The sequence below is a fragment of the Eleutherodactylus coqui genome, chromosome 2 (genome assembly GCF_035609145.1).
Source record: "Eleutherodactylus coqui strain aEleCoq1 chromosome 2, aEleCoq1.hap1, whole genome shotgun sequence".
Classification (NCBI taxonomy): domain Eukaryota; kingdom Metazoa; phylum Chordata; class Amphibia; order Anura; family Eleutherodactylidae; genus Eleutherodactylus; species Eleutherodactylus coqui.
In genome coordinates, this window is record NC_089838.1 from 267399685 (window position 1) to 267420330 (window position 20646).

The window sequence follows — 20646 nt, forward strand, 5'->3', positions numbered from 1 at the left end:
CTACTACACTTTATGACGTCACGCAGTCACAGAACATCACGAACCATGGACCAATCAAAACCGAGAGGGAGGAGCCGCAGCTTTACCATCACCGGAAGTGGAGGAAAAAACCGGAAGGTGTGGAAGAAGGAAGTGACTGACACCGGTAGCGCTTCTCACCGTAACCCAGTCTTGTTGTTTGGCTTACGTAACGGGAGTCAGACCGGCAACCAGCGCTGAAGGTCGGCGACGAGGAGCTGCGGAGGCGGCAGTGCGGGGCGCGGTGTTCTCTACTGTAGGCCTTGAGTCAGTTCGCCTTCGGTCACATTGCTAAAGCTTCCTCCCGGGACTGTTTCTCCAGGGGTCTCCCGTCATCCCGACCCCTGCCCGTGTGTGAGGTGAGTGCCCGCCGGCCGCTGCCTCCCTGCAGCGCTGTGCCTGGTGTTGGCCGGCCATGTCATTGTGAATGGCCGGCTGCTGTCAGCCAGTGTGGCCGGCTGCCCCGGGTTACAGCCCCTATAATACACTGCACGCCCAGTACTGCAGACACTCTATTGGCTCTTTCTGGGGATTTTCTTGTCCATTTCCCCCCCCCCCCCCTAGCATCGCATAAATAATAATTACCCCGGGGCGGCGTTATCTGTCTGCTGGGGGCGATATGTAAACGATCCGGTCAGCGCCGCCGTCCTGGTGGTGGGGTCCGAGGGCGCCAGGTTACTAGCTAATGTATGGGAAACTTTATTTTTTATGATGGGGTGGGAAAAAAAAGGTGAAAAAGTGACATTTTTGTTTAATTTTGACTACATTGTTTGTGCCGTAAATATTGACACGTTGCTGCTGTTCCGCCGGTCGCCGCGGGTTACGATAACACCCGGCTTTATTGCTCTGATCACGGTTTTTAGTTTTATTCTTTTGCATAGTTTTGCTACTTTTTTTTTTGTGAAAATTTTTTTTTTGTAAACTTTTTACGTTTTGAAGAAAGATTCTACTTTTTGTGTCGCCGCATTCTGACGTGCAAAACTTTTTGTTTTTCCTGGGAGGGAGCAGCTTGTAAATTTATTTATTTTTTTTTATTTTTTTAAATTTTTTTATTGGTACCATTTTTGTAGGAAATTGGTCATTTTTATTAATATGTAGATATAGATGAATAACAAATTTATTGAAGCGGGGGGGAGGGGGGAATCTTCCCACCTGCGTCCGATCTCTGCTCTCCTGCTCCGCTCAGGTGTTCTATAGATCTCATTCTCCTTAGGCCTCCTGCACACGGCCGGGTCGGACCCCACATGTGGAGTTTGATCGGTGACCCCAGCCTGTCTGGCGGCTTCTGTACACTCTGCACATGCGCAGTAGCCGCCGTCACTGGGGGTGACCCGTATCCTGCGATACTTCCACAGTGCTCACTGCAGACGTGCCGCGGGACGGCCGCCTTCCATTGACTTGGGCTGCATTTGCTGCGGAGTCCGGAGGTGGACACCCACCGCCATGGACTCCGCAGTGCCCATCTGCCCGTGTGCAGGAGGCCTCAATCGGCTTTCACCGGGTGATACAAATCGATGGTCAGGAGCGCGGCTTTACCAATTGTGTTCACATCCTTGTTTGTGTTTTTTTTGGAGAGTAAATGTGAAAAGTTGGGGTTTTGAGCAGTTAAAATGTTCAAAGATAGTTGTAAAGTGTTATTTTTGCCCCGTTGGGAGACGATGCGATTATTTATACAACTTCTATAGCACACTTCTAACAATGTGTTCACATATAGCGGATTTGGGTCTGGATCCGCACCAAAATCGGCAACCTCCTTTGCGTTGGGGATTTCGGCGCAGGTTTTGATTGTGGATTGTTCTCTATGGGCACATAATCAACGCTATACATCTGCGTATGTGCGCCATTTATACTCAACGTCGCTAAGCAGCAGCCAGAAATTCAAAAAGAAAATAATAAAAAATATTCAGACTGCGCATGACAGCGTGCCTGGGAAAAATTTAGTGCCATACACCGGCAACATCTTTTTTTTTTTTTTTTTTTCATTTAAAAAAAAAATATATTTATATTTGCCGTCGACTAGCGATGAAGCGGGTGCCCACGGTGCATTCACAATGTTAATTGTGTATGGGCTCCGGTTTGGACAGCCTCCGTTGACTTTAATGTAGGCTGTCTGCAGCAAAATAGTGCATGCTGCGTATTCCAGTGCAGGAAAAACGGCGAATTGTATCCGTGAGCGAAAAAGCGGTTTTATAATGCCTGCATTTTGCCGTGGATTCCGTTCTTAGAATCCGCCCATGTGAGACCGGCCTACATGTGGCACAAAATGTGCAAGACCTGGCGCGATTTATGCCACATCACTGTTGTATCTTGGGCAATAAATCTGCCCTGCTGTCTAAGTCGTGGGAGGAGGAGGGGGGGGGGGGGGGAGAGGGGGAGCCGTAGCCGTATAATTGCCCCGCTGTCTGAGTTGGGGAGGAGGCGCAGCCGTATAAGTGCCCCGTTGTCGGGGGGCCGCAGCCGTATAACTGCCCCGGTGACATGAGGACGGTTCTTCCTCTTAAGGCTGGGTTCACACAGGGCAGTGCAATGCAGCACAAATGAGTTTTGCCAAAAAGCTGTTCTCACAGGACGGATTTTTTCCGCACAGCCGCAGTGCGGAAATGCAACTGCAGCACGGTTTTAAAAGATGCAGCATGTTCATTCTTTGGTCGTTTCCGCAGCGCTTTTTTGTCCATAGACCTCTATGAATGCAGCCAAAACCGCACCAAATACGCGACAAAAGTAAAAAAGCGCTGCGGAAAAAACGCTTGCTGATTTTTCCGCACAAAAATCCACAGCAAAATCCGCAAGCCCAAATTAACCTTTGAAGCGGTTTTGCTGCAGAAGCAGTTCTTCTGTGTCAAAACTGCAACGGAAAAACCGTGGCAAAACCGCCTTGTGTGACCCTAGCCTTACATCCACGTCCTGAAACAAGTTGGGGAATGTCATAAAGTGATTAAAAACAAACCAAAAACCCTCTGCGGGCGTCACCCGGGACCCGTGGGCATGAGGGTGTTCCTGGGAGTGCAGGGATCTTCCAGGGTTGTGTAACTGCTGACGTCCTCTGTTTCTGCCGATTGGATTTGTTTGTTTTTTGGTTTAGTAACTTTTTGCCCAACATAAAAGTATATAAATGGGACTGAATGTCCCCAGCGCTCCATGACAGGTCGGCAGAGCTGTGCCAGCATGCCCGGTGAGCCCCTTCCCACAAGGCCTTCTTCACTTCTATTGTTTTGCCTCCTAATCCCTATGATACTGCGGTGTCCATGGCAACTGCCCGGACTGCCGGCGGCTGACATGTCATTTGTGCCGACTGTCACCTACGGGGAAGACAATGCCAGCTTGCAGGTCGCCGGCGTTCTGACAAGGTGCTGAGCTTATGTATTGCTGTTATTAGGTCGTGGTTTTGGTCCTTCTTGGATCGGCACCGACCTGTTCTGCGTCTTCCTCGGGTTCCGGGTTCTTGTTTGGAGGGTTATTACTCGGCTATCTGGTATCTGCGTACAGCACTGTATTCGTCTCGCTAATGAAGGCTTCTGTAGTGACGACTGACTATAGCGCAATCTTCTGTATGAGTAAATGTACGTCTCTATGAATGTGGGGGGCGGTATGGGCGTAGAAATGTCGTATCGTGGATCTGTAGAGGGCCTTAATACGGGTGTAACTCACGTCCTCCGGCTCGCTGTATTCAACACGCGACCATAAGAGCCAATTATGCTAGTCACAGCGGAAAAAATAACAAAAATCAGCACGCACTCTTGTGGTTGGGTTTTGTGGACAAGGGTAGCCGGGTAGCCCACTAAGTATAACGGATCTGTGAAAGTCGGGCAGCATTAGGATGGCATCTGTGTGCAGTCTGCTGCCTTTTTGGGGGCTTTTTTTTTTTAGGTACAACGCAGGCGACCCAGTGCGAACAAGGCCGAACACTTCGGATACCCAAACGAACGGTTTTCTCATCATTGTGAAACCCTATAAGGGTGGCATACGGACCCCTAGTAGTCAGCGAGGCTATTCACACTTCCATCTTCTTACATGGACTGATGGTACAATATATTGAAACAGACTAGGGGCTGACTCACACGGGCGAGAATCTTGTGTGTTGCGGGACGCACAAATTTGAACTCCATTCTCTTTAATGGACTTATTCACATGAGCAATGCCCCCCCCCCCCCCCTCATGTTCACAGCGATGCTGCAAGAATAGAACATGCTGGCGCACGTGAAACACGCCAAGGATTGCCATCTCACAGTAGTGAGCGCTCGCCCGCATGAATGTAGCCGAAGGGCTCCTTAACACTGGCAATCGAGATATCGCCATGGCAAAATTGCATTTTCGTTCACATGGTTTTTCAGCGTTGGATGCTTTTTCCTGAGAAAAATCGCGCATCGCTGCCGCTTGCGATTTTCATGCGCAAAAGACAATAGGAGTGTCTAAGTTTAAAAAACATCGCGCGAACATCAAGTTCGTGCGTTGCAATAAAACGGAGGCTCCATTGGGAGACTTAAGTGATTAATAAAAAAAAAATCAGAAAGATGGGGCAGGCAGCGATTTCTAAATCTTGCAACATTGCAAATAAGAATGATACCATCGAAAAGCGCGGCTTACAGAATCATTATTTTTTAATTTTTTTTTTTTTTTTTTTTTACATCGCATTGCTCAAAAATAAAGTCGAAAAATCACACAAACAAGTGATACTATATATTTTTTAATTTTGTGATTGTCCCGTGTCAATGCGGAACCCTACAGGTTACTGAGCAATAAATGGCTTATTAGTCTGTTTGAGCTCGCCAAAACAAATGCGCGCCTTCGATCTCATGCTGTACTATGTGCATCGCCACTGGCAGCCTGCGGGGAATAATAGAAATACTAACAATAAAGTAATACAAATAATCTTATTAAACGTAGAATATATAATTAAATCAATAAAAAAACTTCCCGGAAATGTAGTCAACCTTTTTTAACCTGTACTATGTGGCATTTAACCCCTTAACGCTCCAGGACGTACATTTACGACCTGCAACGTCAGGGTATGTATGAAAAGAGATCGTGGGCAATAGCTGCACAGCTGATCAGCGCTATCAACCCTTTAAATGCCGCTGTCAACTCTCTACAGTGGCAGTTAAATCCCCCAGTGGTGGTCCCGGAATCCCCCCCCCCCCCGCGATGAGATTGCAGGGAGCCCTGAAAGCTTCTGAAAGGCCCCAGGGCTGCCTTGGCAGACTGTCTATCAAGCCGTCCCTGTGGGGATCAGTATGTCAGATTGCAGTTTGATGTAATGCTATGGCATTAAATCATACTGCAGGAGCGATCAAAGCATCTCTAGTTTAAGGGGGCTAAAAAAACAAACAAACAATTGTTTTACTAATTGTAAAACAAAAAGTAATAAGTTTAAATCACCCCCCCCCCCCCCCCCCGCTATATCTATAATAAAAAAAAATCTAAATCAGAAAATAAAAAGTCCGTAAAAGTCTGATCTATCAAAGTAACACATTATTTACCCGGTACGGTGAACGTTGTCCAAGGAAAGGGGGAAAAAAAGCCAGAAGTGCACTTTTTCGGCCACCCCATTCCAGGATCAAAAAGTTGTATGTATTCCAAAATGGTACCAACGTAAACTACCGGACGTCTCGCAAAAAAAATGAGCCCTCGCACAGCTGTTGGCGGAAAAATAAAAGCTGTTGTGCGCAGAAAATGGCGGCAGAAGACAATTTAAAAAAATTAAATGTCTTTGAAAAAAACACTAGTAGTACAGCAAAAAAAACTATACAAGTTCGGTATCGTAGTAATCGTACGGACCCATAGAATAAAGGTATGTCGTTTTTGTTGCAGTTTGTGCGCCGTAGAAACAAAACGCACTAAAAAATGGCGGAATGTCGTGGGTTTTTAAATTTTTTTTTAAAATTTTACGTCGGTACATTTTTCAGTACATTATATGGTACTTTAAATAGCACCACTGAAAAATACAACTCGTCCCACAATAAACAAGCCCTCATACAGCGACGGCGATGGATAAATAAAGTTACAATTTTTTTAAATCAAAATGTCTTTTATTAGAGACTTGTGCATAACAAATCATATTAACCAGATTATTCGTATCTGTAATATGTTCATAATGTCTTAAACAACAATTTGGTAAATGGAATGTTTATGCATTCAGTAGAGGATTTCCTCAAGATGTCTCTAAATTTTCTTAGTTCAACATTCTAAATCTGCATAATAATCCTATTCATTATAACAAATTAACGAGTAATGGGAATATCCGTTCCCGAACAATGCTACTGACTATATCAATGTCAATGTTGCCCCAGTCCGGGGTAGTAGAACCACATGGGAAGATGTGGAACTAGGTGTAAGAGTTTGAAGAAGGGAAAAAAGGGGGGGGGGATAGTAAATGGGGAGAGTGGGGAAAGCAGAAGGAAAGAAAATATAAGGGCGAAAAGGAGATAGAGAGAGAGAATAAGAATTGCGCCTCCTGCCCGCGCCGGCCGGCCGACCCGCCCCGGTTATTATTGAGATATGAATCCATTTGCCAACCAATGGCCAAACTTAGTAGATTTACGAAATGTCAACCAAACCTCCCAAGTGGCGTGATAGGATGTATATTGGGTGTCGTCTCCGGCCCTCATCTCCTCCAGTTACAATTTTTTTTAAACGGGGGGAGGAAAAACGAAAATAAGGGGGGGAAAAAGGGACGCGTTCTTAAGGGGGTTAAAGAAATCCTGATTGTATAATGTGGCACAGGGCGGCAGGATGTTTTTCACACTTGTTTCCATGCATCACCCCATGAAGGTGCCATAGTAAACATCCCTTACCTGGTGATCAGTGGAAACATCCCAGCTATGTCGCTGTCATGCAGATTACCATATCCATTGCCATAATGTCCTGTGACTTGTTACTTTGGTATTTTGGGAGTGATGCTGGATGGCATGTACTAATACCCAAGTACTTACAAGGTAATGAAGGGTTTATTGTGACAGATATGTGGTATCTGCTAGTGTGGATCACTGAAGGGTGTTCTGAGGTTGCTGACCACTTGGTTACATAGTAGCAACCTGAGGGGGATATGTAGATAATGAGTTGCATAGACCCCAAGAAGTTAAGGCAACTCCTCGCACTGAAGAGCGGCTGCAGATATAAGTAGAGGGTAAGAGGGGCTGCAGCAGCTGGCGCTGACACCTCCGGGTCCTGGCACACACATTGTGGTATTTTGGGCATTTAGCAGCTGCTAACCAGCGCACACAGAGCTGACAATTGCTCCCAGTTGCCGGGTGTCTGTTTCCCACTGCTTTGCTGGAAGGGATTGTCTGACTGGTGTAAAGATTATACCTGGAGAACAAAGGGCTTTTATGCTTCGGGATGAGCCAGACTAGAGAGGCTTTTGGAGACTCACACAAACAGTGTCCCGAAAATATAACTCTGGTCGGACGTGCAGAGAGATTGCGGAGGCGAGCGTATGGCGCCCAGCGAGGATCGTGCGGAAGTCCGGCTCTGGTTAGAGGGCCTGTGCATCTGATGTGAGAGGAGCACTGGAGAGACCCCTCAGATGTGTTACAGTGGAGCTCCTTATCCTTGGCTAGACCATAATTTAGGCCCTTTTAACCCCTTAAGGACATGGCCTATATTGGCGTGGAGGACAAACAATTTTTGGTAGATTTTCATCTCCATTTTTCAAAAACCATAACTTTAAAAAAAAAAAAAATTTTTTCATCGACGCGGCCGTATGAGGGTTTGTTGTTTGCGTGGCGAACTGTCTTTTTTATCGGTGCCATTTTTGAGTACATAGACTATATTGTAAAACTTTTATTATTTTTTTTTTTTATGATAACAGAGAAAACGCATCAATTTTGACAGTTTTTTAATTTTTTTTAAAGCGATAATTATGCAGCATGAAAGACACAATACATTTTTTCTGCGGGTCGGTATGGCTACAACGATACCAAAATTCTTACATTTTTTTTAAAGTTTTTTTCCACTGTTTTTGTAATAAAAAACTAGTGATGAGCGAGCATTGCCCTTAGCGAGTACCTGCCCGCTCGAGACAAAAGGTTCGGGTACCTGCAGGGAGCGGCGGGGAGGAATGGAGGGGAGATCTCTCCCCTCCCCCCTGCTGACTGCCGCTACTCACCGCTCCCCCGTGCCGGCACCCGAACCTTTTGTCTCGAGAGGGCAGGTACTCACTAAGGGCAATTTTGGAAAATCACTGCATTTAAAGTCTTATAACTTTTTTACTTTCCCATTAACAGCTCTCTGTGAGGGTTTGTTTTTTGCGAGACGAGCTGTACTTTTTATTGGTACCATTTTGGGGTAGATATATACGGACATGACAATACCAAATATACGCTTCTTTGTGCTTTGTTTTTTTTTTTTTTTAAATTTATGCTAATGAGTGGAAAAAGCATAAAGGGTGTTTTTTTTTTTACATTTTTAATTTTTGTACATTTAGTTTTTTGTTTTTTTTTACACCATCTGTGTCCCTCTGAGGGACTTACACCATGCCACCGATAATCGCTACGATAAGGCATTGCAGGACTTCTCTCCTGCAATGCCTTATCGCTTATTAAAGCGATCATAGGCACTGGCAATACAGGACGCCGGTATCTGGCGTTCTGTTGCCATGGCACCCAGCTGGGCTCTCTGCGATAAAATTGCGAGAGCCGGCTAAAGTCACAGAGGGAGCACGTTCTCTCTGTGAACCCTTTCCCTGCCGTGATCTACTTAGATCGCCGCAGGGAAGGGGTTAACAGCGTTCATTTTATTGAGGCATAAAAACCTGCCGATAATTGGCTCATCTAAAGGGCTGGGACAAATATCACACAATTCGAAAATGTGCTAAAATCGTTATGTCTAAATGCAGAACTATCATTTGTCGCTCACTTCTCGCTGCGTCTAAATGTTGAGCGATCACCTTGCGCTCCGAGTGGGGATACAGAAGACGGCTGCTCTGCTCGGAACGCCTGGCTGTTATACAGCCGAGCGCTCCGAGCGGGGTATGGAGAACAGAAGAGCTGGACCGCTGTGCTCTTCATACCCTGCCTGTCTTTAGGGACCGGGATACAGTTGAAACAATAGTATAAGCTGTACCCCGCTGTGAATTCCTGATAACCGATTGCTGATCTTTCAGCACGCTGAAAGACAATGATGAGCGACGGCTTAACGAAAACTACATGATGTGAGTGCAGTTAGACAACGATTATCGCTCAAAAGATGGCTTTAAGCAATTTTTGAGCAAAAATCGTTGTCTAATTCAGCCTCGAGAAAGCACAGGAGTGATAATCGTTGGGACGACTGTCGGGCACTTAAGGGGTTGTCTAAGACTAGAAAACATGGCTTCTTTCTTCCAGAAACGGCGCCTCACCTGTCCATGGGTTATGTGCGTATTACAACTTGGCCACATTCACTTCTATAAGGCTGAGCTGCAAGACGTAGCCTACCGACAAGTGTGCTGCTGTTTCTGGAAGGAAGCTGACACTGTCTTATAGTCTTGGCCAACCCTTTTCAGCGCTCAACATTCATCCCGTATAAACGATCTCATCTATGAAGTCATACATGTTATGCCTGACCTTTTCTGGTCCGACTTCAAAACCGAAAGCGGCGCACGCCTCTCTAAATACTGCTTCCACAAATCGCCGTGATTTTGACTTATTTCCCGTTACTAATATCCGCTTCTGTTCTCTTTAGTTTCAGCTGCATGGTGGATGAACATGGCGCAAGAGACCAACCATAACCAGGCTCCTCTACTTTGTTCTAATGGTTGCGGCTTCTACGGTAATCCACGCACCAACGGACTTTGTTCGATCTGCTACAAAGAATATCTACAGAGACAGAACAGCAGCAGCAATGGCAGAAATAGTCCTCCAGGTAACGGCATGTGAACTAGGCTTGTATATTAAGTCTCTCCGGCTGATACACTGATGTACAGGCAAGCGATAACAATACTTTCTTGTTTCCCGTTCAGTGGTTTCGGTGGGAAGTGGGGCGGACGCTTCCACTCCGCAGCATGTAGTCAATTCAAAGGTGGACGAACCTGCAGAATCGGGGGCTCCCCAGACACCAGAAAGGTAAATACATTTCAAAAAGGGAACGTGTGTACGTCTACCCTCTGGCCAAGTCAGAAAGTCGTCAAAAAGTCCATCTCCACGCATATTTTATCATGCTGAAGTTACTGGATTTCCGGGATGATGATGCTTGGAAGACGCAGCATCTAAAGGTCTTGGGGGGGATTGACAAGAGACGGGCGCTGCAAGACCTTTTCATCTCCCTAGAGGAGAAGGGAGCAGAACGCTCAGACATCATGCAATGCATGATCTATACACCCGGGAATTAAAGCACACCTATCGTTATTTATTAAGAAATTAGAAACCCATGTGATCACTCCTTCGGCAGGTATTATGTAACAGCTTTGCTGTGTCCTCTGAGCCAATCAGATGTCTCCCCTTTACTGCTCCCCTTACCTTTTTAAAGCATGTCATTTCTTGCACACTAGTGGTTTTAGTCCATGTGTCGTCCGATTAAAAAATGGACAGCACACGGCCGCATATTAGTCTGTTTTGAAATGCACAACGGGTTTTTACTTATTTTTCCCATAAGAGATGCAGAAGAGAAATTGCGTTTTTTTTTTTTCCATTTTTACCATCGGCATAGAGAAGTAAGAAAGTGACACTTGGACCGCGTACAGAATTGTGCACTATGGGATAAAAATGGCCAATTGTGCAGATGCCATTTGGAGTTTCTTTTTTTTTTTTTTTTTTTTTTTTTTCCCTGCTAGTGTGCACCTAGCTTGAGGAAGAGGTACTGCAGCTGCATCCCCTTCCTTCATGTCTTCTGCTTACTGTATTACTTTAGATGGATTTTTTGGTGACAGATGGTTTCTGAACATTTACAAAGAGCCTGCATACAGGGATAGGGGACATACAGGCTGCTGGAAGGTGAGGAAGATGCTGTTTTTTCCTAACAGGATATATTATGAAGTACTGATTTATGCAAAAAAAAAAATAACGATGGGTACGCTTTAAGTATGAGCAGAGTAGTAATAATCTTTATTTGTATAGCGCCAACATATTCCGCAGCGCTTACATAGACAGAGGGAATACAGAGAGACAAAAGTACAAAAATTACAGAACTACGGTTACATAGTAATCAGTTGATGAAAACAGTAGGGGTGCGGGTCCTGCTCTAACGAGCTTATATACTACAGGTAATGGGGTGATACAGGAGGTAAAGGGCTGGAGATGTGCACGGTATGGCGGGGTGGAGAGTGAGGGGTGATATACACATAGACAATGGTAAGACATTTGGCCGTGTGACGGCAGAATCTATATGACTGCAGGAGCGGTTTATGATGGCTAGCAGGGATTGCAGTCAGTAGGTCAGGGAGCATGTTATCAGGTGGAGTACAGAGGGGTTTGTTTAGGAAATGCGTTATACCTCCCTGAAGAGGTGCGTTTTTAGAGCACGCCTGAAGTTCTGCGAGTCCTGGATTGCTCGGGTAGCCTTTGGTAGTGCGTTCCAGAGGACCGATGCTGCTCTGGAGAAGTCTTGGAGGCGGGAATGAGAAGATTGAATTAGAGGGGTGCGCAGTCTGATTTCGTTAGCAGAACGGAGAGCCCGGGCTGGGTGATGGATTAGTATATGGAGTACAGCTCAACAGCATGACTGAAGAGAAGCCAGCATAATTATTAAGAACTATGTACATGAGTGGAGAATAAAATTGTTACACATATAGGAAAGCAAAAGTGTTTACAAAAATGCTCAATTTTCAACTGAATTTTATTAGGTTGAATTCTGTTTTAAAGGGATTTTCTCTGGCATGTGACATCGTTCATCTATCACAGGGCCTTTGTGCAGTTCAGTCTAATTCAGGTGAATGGGAATGATCTGCAATTTTAGGCACTGCCACTATATAATATACAGTGCTGTGCCTGGTATACATTGAAGAGAACCCAGCGCTTGCCTGAATTCTACAACTTCTGAAAACTTCCTAACTAGTCCTCCTGCAGAGAATTCTCACAGCAGGATGCAAGCTGTGCCCCTGCAGGGACCACTGCGGCTCACCTCCTCCCGGTGTCTTCTCCACTCTATATGCTGTCTGCCGCCCAGCCTGCCCAAGCGCAGAGCAGAGCCGGCGCGTCAGCGGTTACGTTTCTGTGCGGACCACTGCGAGGCTCTCTCAGAAATAGGACCTGCTGCGTTTTGTTTACCTTGCAAGTTTTCACGAGGTGAAATCGCGGCTGTCTGCATAGGATTGCATTATGTAATGCAATCCTATGGCAGCGGGTATGGGCGAAAATTCTATGGGAAATCCTGTTGCAGAATTTTCACCCATGTGCAGGAGGCCTAGCTGATAATCTATCCTGAGAATAAATGATTATCAATATTTCAGTCCCAGATAACCCCCTTATGTTTGGTCTGGCATGGCTCCAATGTTGGCTTATCTGAGGGCTGTTTAACATAGATGGGAAGATTGCAAGCTCAAGGATATATTGATTACATTTTGTTTGTGGAACGATCCACAGGGTCAGTGTTTCCACCTCTAGCCCAGTAATAAGGGCAAATTACACGGGACGATTATCGCTCAAAATTCCTTCAAACGAACGAAATTGAGCAATACTCGTCCAGTGCAAATGCAAAAAAATCGTTAACTATTCGCTCCTTGTCGTCGCTGACTTTCAGTCAGCTTAAAGAACATTGTGGGATTCTCACAATAAACCGTCCCTGCTCAGTATTTCACATAGAAGGTGAAGTCTGTGTGTAAGCACTCTGCACGAGCGCTAACGACCTTAGTGGTGACAAAGGCGCTAACTGTCATCCCATCTAAATGGGTTATTACTAGAGATGAGCGAGCCTACTCGGTAAGGCAGTTACTCGAGCGAGCAACTCTCTCTCACTCGTCCTCCCTCACCGCAGCCCACCGAGCCTGCTCTGATCACTAAGCAGTTACTCGAGAAGAGCGATGCTCGCTCAAGTAACTGCCTTACGGAGTAGGCTCGCTCATCTTTTGTTATTACACTTTGCTACATTCTAGCTCTATCTGTTAAGTCTTCAGGTAGCCATTTGCTCCCGGTGGTTTTGTAGTCATTTCTCCTTATGCTTTTCTCTTTGCCAGTTCTCTTCCCCAACAAGAAGCAGCCTCTTCTTTGCAAGATGAAACCACAGATGACAGAACTGCTGAATCGAAAGAGGCACAAGGTTAGTCCTCGATTCTTCTTCTTTTTTTTTCTTTAGTGCCAAAAGCCTTGTGCTCTTTGTGGGCACACATGAATGCTGGGGATCTTGTATGTGTGCCACACAGTATATAGCAGCCAGCAACCACATTGGCCCAAATAATTGCTGTGTATATATTTATGCTTTACTAAATTACTGATAATGCACTTAATTCCCTAACAATCACATTAACAGTGGGAAAACCCTCCCCAAAGTTTCCTTTATTATAGATTTTAATTTGTATGTTTTTGCCTTGTGTATGGTGCATAACTCAGCTGCCTTTAGTGCATTTTAACAGCTGAGTGACGTAACCAATTCTAGCCTTAAGGCCGCCTGCACACAGGCGGAAATCCCGCGGCGGGATTTCCGCCGCTCAAAGCCTGCATAGGAGTGCATTACAATACGCACTCCTAGGCAGACGGCCGCGCGAAATGTCGCGCGGCAAACAAACCGCGGCATGTCCTATTTTTGTGCGGGACTCGCAGAGCCTCGCACAGAAACGTCACTCACCCGGGCTCCGGTCTGCGCATGCGCCGGCAGACGGCACATGAAAGAGCCGGGGCCGTCGGGCACGGGTGAGTACGCGCTAGTCTCTGCTGGCGCTCGGGTCGGGTCTCGCGGCCGGATCCGACCTGCTCGTCTGCAGGCGGCCTAAGGCTCAGTAAAATCTTTTCCCCACTGCTCTCCAGCGATTATAACTTTAGTCCTCAGTTTTGTCTTAGAGACCTGATATTTTGCTGGACAAGGTATAATTCTCATATTGACCATTTTGCATATATTGTAGTGAATTAGTTTTCTTTAACATTATTGTAGAATTTTTAAAGCATTCATCATGCAATATAATTGATATGTTAACATTATACTGCAAGTTGGTACATTTATGTTGATGCCAAATTTACATAAATTTTACTACTTTTTCAAAATGGCATCTTTCTGTAGATTACAATGGTAGCGATACCAATTTATGTGTAGATTCCTTTAATTCAGTGCTAACACTTTGTGTAAGGGGGACAAAAGTTTTAGATAATTTCTCTTTGTAAAAGCACTTGGGTGCCAAAATATGCATTGACTGAAGCATCTATGGGGGTTAAGCGGCCAGATTGTGGTGTCAGTAAACAGCCAAATTGGGGGCAAAGAGGTGATTAGAGAAGCAAGTACTCATCTAATCACTCCTTTTCAGAACTTCAACCCTCTTCCTATATGTGACAATCCCTTATCACTCAGTGAGCATACTTGCTTTCTGATTGATAAGGGGAAGGGGTTGAGAACGTAGTCAAAGTCCATGTTACCCCCTTCCATGGATCATCTGAAACCTTAATGCCCTTTTACACAGGACGATTATCGTTCCGGATGTTCAGGCTCCCGCGCGGTTTGGAATGATAATCGTCCCATGTAAAAGCTTGCAGAAACTGAATGATTGGACAAGAATCATCCAGTCATTCAGTTTTAGGCCGCCTGCAGATGGCCGGGTCAGATCCCACTGCGAGAATTCTCACAGCGAGACCCGAACCGAGCCCCTGCAAGGACCAGTGCGGCACTCACCTCTTCCGTGGCACCGGCTCTTTGATGTGCCGTCTCCTTCAGCTGCTCCGCCACCCTGCTGGCCGCGCTGTGAGCGATCCAGTGATACTCGCTCCTGTGTAACAGCACGGGAGTGAGCATACACTGGGAGAAGTGTCGGGCATCGTTTGCCTTACACTCATCCTGCGTAAAACGGCCTTTATAGACAGTAGGAGGCTTAAGGTACCTTTTAAACAGACTGTTGAGCACATAAGCACCAGACGACCATCCTACAGACTATCACTCCTGTGCTTTCACACGGGAGTGATAGTTTTTTCAGAGAATGGTGGTGGAAAGCACTGGAGATCTCTTCCAGCCCCCACCTCCATTCATTGCAAATGGGCAGATGTGCATCGATGAACAACTGCCTGTTTGCACGGGCCAATAGTCGCTTGTTTTTAAGGTGAGCTGTTTTCAGCGATTTATTACGGCGCTTATCGCCCCATGTAAAAGTACCTCTACACAGATTCTTGTGTTCTCTACCTGCAGCTATCACTTCAACTAGCAATCTTGATCTAAAGAAACTTTTCTTGGCTTTAGAACAAGATCAGAATCGCAGCTCTAGTCGCATTTTAACTTGAGCTAGAGCCTTTAGAATAGCAACTCCCTCTGCAGTCACACGGGGGTAAACTGTTAGGGTATGTTTACACAGTGGAATATGTTTATGAATTTTACCCATTTCCAATGGAAATGGAAAATTTGAGTCATGGATAAAAAAACAAAATTCTTATTGATGCTTGTTTACATGAGTGAATTTGCCCCAGTGAATGGGGCTTATCCTCGTGCATATCTCCTTTATGTGAAAAATGCAAGGGTCCGTCTCGGATTTCTGCCGTGGACTTGTCAACAGAAAAAAATCCACTGTGTGAACATAGCCTCAGGGGGTCAAAGTATTGATAAATCTATAGTTTTATCAGTGACTGGTTTAATCCGAACATGGGAACTAACCAAAAATTGGATAAACCCATGAATAGTCGGAGGTCTCAGAGATCTTATGGCGAACATGGACAACAGTTTGTGCAAAGCAAATCCTTGGCAGATATGACTTGTCAGCCAGTGTTGGGGAAGAAAAGGTCTTTAAAATTGGGTTGTAGTGTTTGCTAGAAAACTGGGGGATTTGCCTAAAACTAGCTATGGAAGGTGTTGCTATTGGATATTCCAGATTGCAGACTCTCAGAGAAGGGTTTCAGTTTTTCAAGCGTAGAAAAGGGGGGAGTTCAGCGCAGTGTGTTGCAAGAAGGCTCGAGAAAGGGGAAGAGAAAACATAATGAAACAGAACAGACGTTAGACAGTGCTGATGGTAAGTGATTATTTGCTACGGTGGGATTTTATCCTTTTACAAGGCAGGGACATGATGGGGAGTCATTTTGCGTAATTACAACCTATTTTTCCTGTAGCTGCAGCTTCAGATAGTGCACAGAATTCCTCTGAAGAACAAGAGCGCTCCCCACAGAAGGCCAAAGTCAAGAAGACAAACCGTTGCCACATGTGCCGCAAAAAAGTTGGACTCACAGGTGTGTATGGTCAAAAATAGTTTCTCAGAGGTAATTGTTCACACTGCTGTCATAGGCTCTTTACTGGATCCATCATGGGGGGGGGGGGGAGTCATACGTCTTCGGTGTAATCAGTAAACTCTCCTGACTGTCAAATTGTAATGGAAACCTGAAGAAATGGAACGTAATTTCAATGTGAACATGGCCTAAGGACATTACATGGAGCAGTACTTGCTGTCAGTTTGAGGATTGTTCATTTTGTGCTACCAAATAGATGTTATCCCTTACTGTTCATCCAATTTTATAACTATTTGTTTATAGAGACATTTCAATGGTTTTTATTGGTGGCAGACCATAAGCTTGGCCCCTGGCACTATTCAGAGCACTGGGCATCTTCAGATTTTAGCTCAGTTTTGTATGTTGAGAACAGCAATCAGTAGTAGTGGGACTGTAATGTTTATTCTAGTCCTATTGTTTGTGGCAGCCTTGTCATTATTAGCTTAGAGATTAGGTTACCACTAAGCAAAGTCTTGAAGGAGAATGGTGCGTGAAATAATGATGGGTGAGGTCCCAATGTAAACTTCAAAAATGTCTGTACAAAACAAAGTCTGACATAATTTAGGCCCAATGTCCACGGGCAAAATTAGATTGCAGAATCCACAGTTCAAGCTGTCCGTAGGGATACATGGGCGTCCGCAGCAGAATTAAAGCATGCAGATTTGTTCGGCAGACATTTTTGTCCGGAAAACAAATCGCAGCATGCTCCGTTTTGCTGCAGTTCCTGCAGGGATGGCTTCCATTGAAGTCAGTGGAAGCTCTCCGATCCGCAGCCCATCCACAAGGTAATTGCGGACGGGCTGTGGATTCTGCAGGAAAACGGGAGACTTAAGAAAAAAAAAATTTACCCTTACTGTGCGTGTGCATCGGCCGACGTGAGGCCTTGGGGTACTTTTACACAGGATGATGGTCACTCCAGTAATCTGTCAAAAGAGCAATTACAGGCCACTTTCGTCTCTTGTAAACACGGGACGTGACACGATAAATGAACGACAATTGTTCACTTATTGGAGTTACTTGGTATTTAGCTCCCCTAAAAACTAAGTTTTTTTATCGGTCCATTTAAACAGACAGTTATTCTTGTATGAATGACTGCCTGTTTACTCTGAATGGAGCTAGGCAGCCAGAAGAGATCTCTGGCGCACTTTGCCTCTATTCAGTGGGCACCTGTGTTAAAAGTGCAGCAGTAATAATTGCTGGAACAGCTGTTAAGTACTTAGGCCCAATGTCCACGGGCGGATTTTTGCTGCGGAATCTGGAGTGGGCGTCCGCCTCTGGATCTTGCAGCAATAACTCTCCATAGCATGCTATGGAAAAATGTGGAATCCAACCTGCCCATGGACATGAGGCCTTAAAGGCCCTTTTACTCTGGACTATTATTGTTGGGTAGTTCAAATCCCCGTGTTCCCGCGGGGTTTTGTAAAATGGTCATCTCGTGTAAATGCATGCAGAGACTGGACGAGTGACGCACCATTTTTTTGGATGTGCAACTTGTTGAAGACTTCCTGGTGTGACACACGATCTACTATAAACGTGCCTGTACACATTAGATGAATGTTGGTGAAAATTCTCAACCGCGTATCATGTATGTGGGAAGTCTTATTTCTACTCCAGCAGATTAGGGCAGGGAATGAAGCATTGGGGACAGCTGGGTTTCAACATGTCCGATCCTCTTATTCTGCAGGGGAAGTAAGCTGCCACAGCAACGACTTCTCTCTTCCTGTTGAGAACACATGCTCGCTGGGTTGAGCAGAGCATGCATATGTTTGCCGATCGGAAGGATCTGTAATCGTTCGCATGCGCAAATAATTTATCACCGCATGTAAAAGGAGTCTCAGTATTAGCCTGCACTTACAGGAGAACTCCAGTGAAAACGCATCTTTTCCTGTAACTCTTTTAAAGTAGTTGTCTCAGGATTAATGTTGATAGCAGATCACTAGGATATGCCATCAACGTCTTGGCAAGTGCTAGAATACCTTGACATCAAAGTGCTATATTTCCCTGGGGGCCACGTGGTTGGCCAATGACTTGTATAATCACAGCAGTTGTTTTAACACCTACTGATCGGACATTGAAATATATCCTAGAAATCTTGCCGGATGTATGATCATTGATCCCACAGCTATATCTGCTGTGTTCCTCCAAACACATCCAATTCAGCTCCCAAATGTTCATGTATTTAGGGAGGTAAGTCACTGGTAGATGGCTTTGGTGCCGGCTAATCAGAAGGATCAGGCATTGAAATTTGGTGTCACCAATTCTTTCCCCAAACATCCGTCACGGTAACGTTCAGCTGCGCCCCCATACATTGTCATCTGGCATTACTACTATTGGCGGGTTCGGGTGAATAAAATCTAATGAGCATGAGATCCTTAAGGCCACTCACACATGCCTTCAGAAAACACCACTCCAAATCGTGGCATTTTTACCGTAATTTTGAGTGGTGTTTCTGAAAGCATGTCGCATAGTTTGACAGCACGTTTTAGCGCACCGCATCATTGTGATGGGTGATGAGGGGTGCGAAAATGGAACGGACAGCACTCAAAAATCCAACGCCGCGTTTGAGCACATCTGCGAAGTCACATTGAAATTAACGGTGGTGTTGTATTGCCATGATCAGCACGCTGTGGTAAAAAGCGGTATGTGCGAGAGTGGCTCTAGTGTCTGTCCTGGGGCAGCCGCTTGAATGTAAGCTTGCTGTCCGAGGCTAGATAGATGGATGACTCCTCACTATATAGGTGACTAGTTAGTTTGTAAAGGGACTTGGAAGACATTTTGGTTTTGACTTCTTTGACAGCTGCAATGTCTGTTTTTGCCAGCAAGTAATGTTCTAAAGTCACTGATAGCCGCAATAAACGTGTTCCCTTTCTTCTACCTTTTTTGCCAGGGTTTGACTGCCGATGTGGGAATATATTCTGCGGGACACATCGTTACTCTGACGTGCACAGTTGCTCCTATGACTATAAAGCCGATGCAGCGGAAAAGATCAGGAAAGAAAACCCCGTCGTGGTCGGGGAAAAGATCCAGAAAATTTGAAAGTGAGCTTCAGCCTGTGTCCTGGATGACACCAGCGTTGTGGTGTGGACTGCTGTGGGAGAATAAATCATTGAAACCCACTTGATCATCTTGACTCTTCCTCCAGGATTACAGTTGCTTCTATATCATCTTACTACTTTTTTTCCCCCTTTTTCTTATTACAGCTTTCCCGAATCCTTTTAAGGATAAACCACACAAAAACAAAAAAAAGACTTGACAAACTCTTTGAACTGTTTCCAGGGTTTTCCATACTGTGCACAACTTCTTGAGGGCGAGCGGATGTGATGGAGTGCAATGTACTCTGGATGTGGCTTCTTGTTGCATCTCTATGATCGGACTCCGGACTCTTGATCCCCTCGTATTCATCCCAGAACTAAACGGATCAACATTTTATTGGACCAGATTAATCGCGTGCGTGAGCTCTGGCGAAGCGCCCCTTTTTTTTCAATGAGGAGCATTTTATTTTATTTTTTCCTTCTGCATCATATTGTGTGATTGAGTGGATGATTTAAGAAAGGAAATCTTTAATTCTAGAAGAAAAAGCGTATCCATTTTAGTGTTGGAATCTGTTTTTCTTTTTATCCCCAGCGGGTCCTGCATGTGTTTGCTCAGAGCCCAAGCTACAGCGGTGGCTTCACATATTGTCACTACTAGTTGTGAACAAGGAAGGGCTCCACTACAAGCCTGACGGACTGGCGCCACGCAAACTGAGCATTTATTTCAAAGGCCTTCCGTTTGCTTCTGGCCGTTAAACATTATAAATTTAAAGTATTTTCGTTTCATTTTTATAGTAGATATAATCAAACGTGTGAGCAGCGGCCACATAATGGCCTCTCACCAAAGGTTTTATGTTTATGTCCGTTTGATTTGAATAAAATGTAAAAGCTTGTGTCTTGGTAGTTCTCATCCGCCCATCACCCCTCTGATGTCTCGGATATACTTCATGCTGTATAGTTTGGTTTAACGCCCCGTGATCCTTTGTGTTCTTGAAGGGAGATCTACAAGATTTCAGGATAAGTTATGTGTAAATTTCCAGAAATTGTATTACGTTTATCTATTTGCTGCGTCTGTTGATTCAGGTGAGTGGAGTTGGGCTGCAGAACCAGATGCTGCCTACACTGTGGTTTTTGAAAAGAAAAAACAGACAGTAAGTTAAAAGGCTTGTACAAGATTTTTTAAATTTTTTTTAATTTTTTTTTTAAGTCTTCCGTCCACAGAACAAATATATGTAATGTGGTTTCAGAGGGTGTATGGAATGGACTGGGGAGCTGAGTCAAAGTACTAATGACCACTTGTCCGTGAG

The 20646-nt window shown here is 45.0% G+C and overlaps 1 protein-coding gene across 2 annotated transcripts; it reads left to right on the forward strand.

Annotated features, from left to right (window-relative positions):
* The first annotated feature begins 95 nt into the window (after positions 1-95).
* ZFAND6 (zinc finger AN1-type containing 6) lies at positions 96-20232 on the forward strand. 2 transcript variants are annotated; one of them, XM_066592990.1, is made up of 7 exons: positions 96-377; positions 9676-9855; positions 9953-10055; positions 13100-13182; positions 15920-16057; positions 16155-16271; positions 19195-20232. In XM_066592990.1, the coding sequence occupies exons 2-7, from the start codon at positions 9693-9695 to the stop codon at positions 19341-19343; spliced, it is 753 nt and encodes a 250-aa protein (XP_066449087.1). In that variant the 5' UTR covers positions 96-377; positions 9676-9692; the 3' UTR covers positions 19344-20232. The 2 variants fall into 2 exon arrangements, with proteins under 2 accessions (XP_066449087.1, XP_066449088.1); XM_066592991.1 differs by lacking the exon at positions 15920-16057.
* The last annotated feature ends 414 nt before the right edge of the window (positions 20233-20646 follow it).